The sequence below is a fragment of the Pyxicephalus adspersus genome, chromosome 1 (genome assembly GCF_032062135.1).
Source record: "Pyxicephalus adspersus chromosome 1, UCB_Pads_2.0, whole genome shotgun sequence".
NCBI lineage: Eukaryota > Metazoa > Chordata > Amphibia > Anura > Pyxicephalidae > Pyxicephalus > Pyxicephalus adspersus.
The window spans coordinates 81,991,320-81,997,061 of NC_092858.1; the positions used below are offsets into that span (position 1 = coordinate 81,991,320).

Consider the following 5,742-nt stretch of genomic DNA (forward strand, 5'->3'; position numbering starts at 1 on the left):
GGTAGATGTTGCAGTCCAAAGGCTGTGGATACTGAGGCAGGAAACAAGAGGTAAACACCCCAAAATAGTACCAAACTACAAATAAAAACTTGAGGTTTGTAAGCACTATCCAAAGACAATTTTTTTTTTGGATAAAGTTACAAAAAAAAGTATAGCTGTTGTAGGATTTTGTTTTTATTTACATAATCAGTAGAATAATTTTCTTTTCACAATCTTTGTGGATATTACAAATATATATATATAATAATTCAGAAGATAGAAATACCCCTCCATGTAGGGGCTGCATTCATGGATAAATGGTTTGTGTTACAGCCATTAATTACAAGACAACATTACAGAACACAACTTCACAATGTTCAGTGCAGTTTTCACATTTGGCTATCCAAGCTGCATCCACACAAAACAAAATGAATATATTTGGAAAGGAAGACCTTGAGAATCAACAGACAATACTAAGAATCAAAAAACATATTGTACTTACAGGTCAAATACTAGGAAGAAGAATGTGTGGGATTCATAGCTGTCCTTCAGCTGGACTGAGACAAATACAAACAAATCCATCATTATTGTGTGAATATTTTTTTTACAGTTCTGTGAAAAGCCATGCTGCGAAGACTAACCTAAGCACCAACAAACTTAAGGGCCCTATTATCACATGAATAAAGAAATGTAGGCTTTTAATGACACATGTAATACTCCAAGCTGGCAGTGCATCAAATACACTGAATGGGAGTCAATAAAATGGCATTGCTTGACATCTAGTTTACTAATCAACCCATATATAGTACTAACCCAACTATCTTGTTCAATAGTCAAATGTTGTCATAGGAGAACCCACTCAGACTGTAAAAGTAATTTGTCCTTCTCTGCCCTATTATTTGTAGACTTCAAATATTACAAAATAATATAGTAAAAAAAAAACCATTATGGTTCTAATATTTGTTTTCCAAGCAGAAGCAGAAAACCATTATGCCAAGGTTCTGGAACATAAAACAAATATATACATTCATGTAAAGGTTTAAAATTTATTTATGCCATAAGGAAACTGGAGAAAACTGGAGGAACTTGGGGAATTATATATTGTAGAAGTAATAAATTACATTTAGGGGCCATTTATAGCATAGCATGAACACTTTCCTGCATGAATAGGATAACAATATTAAGCACACAGAATCCAGGACAACACTGTATTTCTGCCAGGGACAACAGGTTGTTTTTTTTTAATTTTTTATCAAACAGATACAACATCTTGACTTGGAGCAAGATGTAAAGTAGAAAAAGTGACTTGTTCACTGACCCTGGCAACATCTGCATTAATGCTTTATTACAATCTATTCAGAGTGCAACCATGATAATATTACTCTAATATAATATACTATTACTTATTGCAGCATCCAGACCAGTGTTGATAAGGCCACCTTCCACCAAAGTTTATGAATCTGATAGGTTGTTCTCTGTAAATGTTTTGGAGTTTTAAACAAAAGAAGTCATAATAACAGATTTTCTACTGTTGATACTTCACTACTAATGACTATACTTGATAATAATAACATGTCTCTTTTACTATACTGACATCACATATACACTTTTGGCAGTCTTGAAAACTGGAATCCATAATAATAAAGCCATACTTAGTATGTCTCCTGTTTCCAATATGACATGCCAATTCATGTCATATTATTTATTGTTGGATGCCTAGGCCACTTATTACAATGAAAGACTAATATTGGAAGTAGTCCATACTTAACTTCTTCACCAGAAGTTCTCAGGGTTTCTGAGGAAGATGGTAAAGCTAGTTAAATGGCAAAGTTGGTGCTGAACACTTCATTGACTATTGAGAGATGGTACCTCAAAGCTGACACTTCTGGGAGTGCTGATCTTTGTGATCTCCTGCAGTTCTTGATGCTACCATCTGTTGACCTCCACAGCATTACAGGATACAGCAATGACACTGAGGTTGGCACAAGTCAGAGGAGGACCAAAGAGACCAACATTACTAAAAGTTTTGGTTACACTTGAGTGGAAATTTGAGGATCATTTCTCAGGATCGGAGAAGTGATCGGTGGTGTAGGTGGCAAGCACAGTCATGAGTTTACATTCTTTATATACAGATAACCTTTCTATAGCAAAGTTAAATGTAGTGACTGGTGTACTTTAAATTCCTAAACAGAACATTTTCTTTATTTCTTTATGAATGTATATTATGCTGTTGATGCTTAATAACTGTTGATTTCTATAGCAAACATGTTTTATTAAATATTACTCACTGACATTAGGATGACCTGAAACTTTTCTCAGGATTTCAATTTCCTTAAGAGTAGCATCTCGAAGTTCTTCAATTTCTTGCTGCGTTAAGTGGTCTCCAGTGATGTCTATAATCTTCACAGCAAAATCCTCTCTGCTCGGCTTATAGATGCATCGCCGCACCACACTGCTAACTCCTCTGTAGAAAGTACACAAATGTAGTACAGCTTTATACAATATACAGTATAACTGGAAAAATATTCTATAGTTTTAATTATATAAATATACATATTTATGCATATTTTCATAATAATATATATACCAGCTTTACTGCACCTTACCCATGACCATGAGCTGTATAATTAAATTTACATGGTTATAAGGTCAAAAAATTTTAAGAAGCCCATAACCCCTGAATGTTTGTCTCAGTGTCATGTCCTTTGTAGCCTTTTGATAAATCTTCTATACAAGCTACACTGATTTTCTTACAGACAACTAGTTTTGACTCCTGCATCAGGCCCCACAGCCTGTTCCACCATGCATTATCATTTTGCTTTTCTAAAAAGTTGCAGCATGTAATGCTTCCAAGAATAACACCATACTCTACCAATGAAATCCATCAGTAATCTGCTAATATTCTGCATGAAATATAGCAACTATAATAAAAATCAATATTCTTACTGTGATCTCCTGCAGTTCTTGATGCTACCATCTGTTGACCTCCACAGCATTACAGGATACAGCAATGACACTGAGGTTGGCACAAGTCAGAGGAGGACCAAAGAGACCAACATTACTAAAAGTTTTGGTTACACTTGAGTGGAAATTTGAGGATCATTTCTCAGGATCGGAGAAGTGATCGGTGGTGTAGGTGGCAAGCACAGTCATGAGTTTACATTCTTTATATACAGATAACCTTTCTATAGCAAAGTTAAATGTAGTGACTGGTGTACTTTAAATTCCTAAACAGAACATTTTCTTTATTTCTTTATGAATGTATATTATGCTGTTGATGCTTAATAACTGTTGATTTCTATAGCAAACATGTTTTATTAAATATTACTCACTGACATTAGGATGACCTGAAACTTTTCTCAGGATTTCAATTTCCTTAAGAGTAGCATCTCGAAGTTCTTCAATTTCTTGCTGCGTTAAGTGGTCTCCAGTGATGTCTATAATCTTCACAGCAAAATCCTCTCTGCTCGGCTTATAGATGCATCGCCGCACCACACTGCTAACTCCTCTGTAGAAAGTACACAAATGTAGTACAGCTTTATACAATATACAGTATAACTGGAAAAATATTCTATAGTTTTAATTATATAAATATACATATTTATACATATTTTCATAATAATATATATACCAGCTTTACTGCACCTTACCCATGACCATGAGCTGTATAATTAAATTTACATGGTTATAAGGTCAAAAAATTTTAAGAAGCCCATAACCCCTGAATGTTTGTCTCAGTGTCATGTCCTTTGTAGCCTTTTGATAAATCTTCTATACAAGCTACACTGATTTTCTTACAGACAACTAGTTTTGACTCCTGCATCAGGCCCCACAGCCTGTTCCACCATGCATTATCATTTTGCTTTTCTAAAAAGTTGCAGCATGTAATGCTTCCAAGAATAACACCATACTCTACCAATGAAATCCATCAGTAATCTGCTAATATTCTGCATGAAATATAGCAACTATAATAAAAATCAATATTCTTACTTTGTAAGTACATCTAAAGTGAAAGCTCTTTTTATTTCATCTGGAGTATAGGATGGTTAATCAATATTCATTTACTTTATTTTACATCTTTGTCCAATTTATGAGATTTCTCTTTGAATTTCTTTTTGAAATAGTAAGAAGGGGAAATCTGAAGTGAATAAATCTTCTCTTAGCCAGTTGTCACCAAAACAGGTGTAGTAGTAGCATTTTTAGTCCCACTTCCAATTGTCACCAAGTAAAAATGGAGCGGGTGAATCTCCCTAACAGAGATACATGTAGAAATAAAAACCCACCAGGGGTTGTAAACTCTACAATTTAGCATGCCTAAAAAAGATTTATTCTACAAACACAATCTGAAATCTGTGCCATCCAGCAGCCACACATTCCACAGAGCTTCCACACATGCTTTGGGTAGGTACTAGTCTCAGACTATATGATTCTGTGTTGGAGTTCTTCAACCTCTAAGTGAGTAAGGTACCTGCAGTGAGCAAAATTAGGAATTTTTGGCTTGCACATTTACAACCTTAGATAAAGAGGTTTCCATAACACCAGATTGCAGCTAACAAGGCCATTTTAAATTTTTGTGGTTTCCAAGTATGCTGCAGCAAGTGTAAAATAAATGACAACTACAGCAGATTGGTGTTATCCACCTGGTATGCATTGTCTGACTACATTTAAGGTTATGATGGGGCTAAACTTAAAATATCTTTGCAGGAAACACAAGGCATGACTATTCTATATACTGATATAGACACTGATATTACCTTCCTAAGATCTCCTTGGGCTCATATTTCTCATAAAACTCTTGAGAAGTCTGCCAATCTGGTAATTCATCTTCACGTGTCATCTTATATTATCTAGGAAATCTGCTTCAGGGACCTGCAATAAAAAAAGTTTAATTATAGCTGTAATATTTACCACCAAAATGTTCCAGATTTACTTGGACTGTTATTTTCACAATTTCAGAGTGTGCAGCAATAAGCGAATGACATCTTACTGACAACCACCAAACTAGGATAGACTAGAATAGACTAGGATATGGGTTTACCATGCAACATAAGACAGTGAAATCAGGACAGCCTTTCCTGTTATTGAGTAACCCCCAAGGACCTGAGTGACAGCAAAGTAGTACCTTCATGACCTTTCTATCAGATGTTTACTAAGCTTATTAGATATATCTGTTACAAGGTTAGTTAAGTTAGTAAGTTAGTGTTAATCACTAGTGCCATGTGTGAATCACTTATGCAAAAGTGTAGCCTTTACAGCCCTGGTATTTTTAGGGTATTTATGCAGCCCTCTTGCTCAAACAGACTCTAACACTTTACAAAGAAGACAAGCTGCTGACAGGTATGAACACCATGTACCTACAGGTGTCTGCACATACATACCGTGTTTCCCCGAAAATAAGACCTACCCCGTTGCCGTTGCTAATCATGCAAGGGTGAAATATAAGCCCTCCCCCGAAAGTACGCCCTATTGGCTTCTTCGGAGGGTGTGGTCACGTGGTACACGGAGGGATACCAAGAGGAAGGAGGGAGCAGAGAGAGAGCAGGAGATTTCAAAAGCACTGGAGCAAGGGGTGAAGAAATCGCAGGGTTAATTAACCTACAGTACTCTAGTGTGACACTAGCACTAAGAGGTTGGTAGATTCTCTTTTCAAAAGGTCCTTGCTGGTATTTCATTCATTAGCAGCAATGGATATTTATTAATTGATTTTTTTTTTGCTTTTACTCAGATTTAACATGTAACTCTATGAGTCACATGTTAATTGTC

At 35.6% G+C, this 5,742-nt stretch overlaps 1 protein-coding gene across 1 annotated transcript in view; it reads right to left on the minus strand.

The window, feature by feature from the left end:
• Positions 1-5,742, minus strand: part of PHKG1 (phosphorylase kinase catalytic subunit gamma 1) — a 19,275-nt gene that overhangs the window by 8,045 nt on the left and 5,488 nt on the right. The window contains exons 2-4 of the mRNA XM_072416077.1: positions 4,734-4,848; positions 3,312-3,487; positions 482-536 (exon numbers count right to left, since the gene is read on the minus strand). Coding sequence (XP_072272178.1) covers positions 482-536; positions 3,312-3,487; positions 4,734-4,816 — 314 coding nt within the window. The 5' untranslated portion in view covers positions 4,817-4,848. The remainder of the gene's footprint in view (positions 1-481; positions 537-3,311; positions 3,488-4,733; positions 4,849-5,742) is intronic.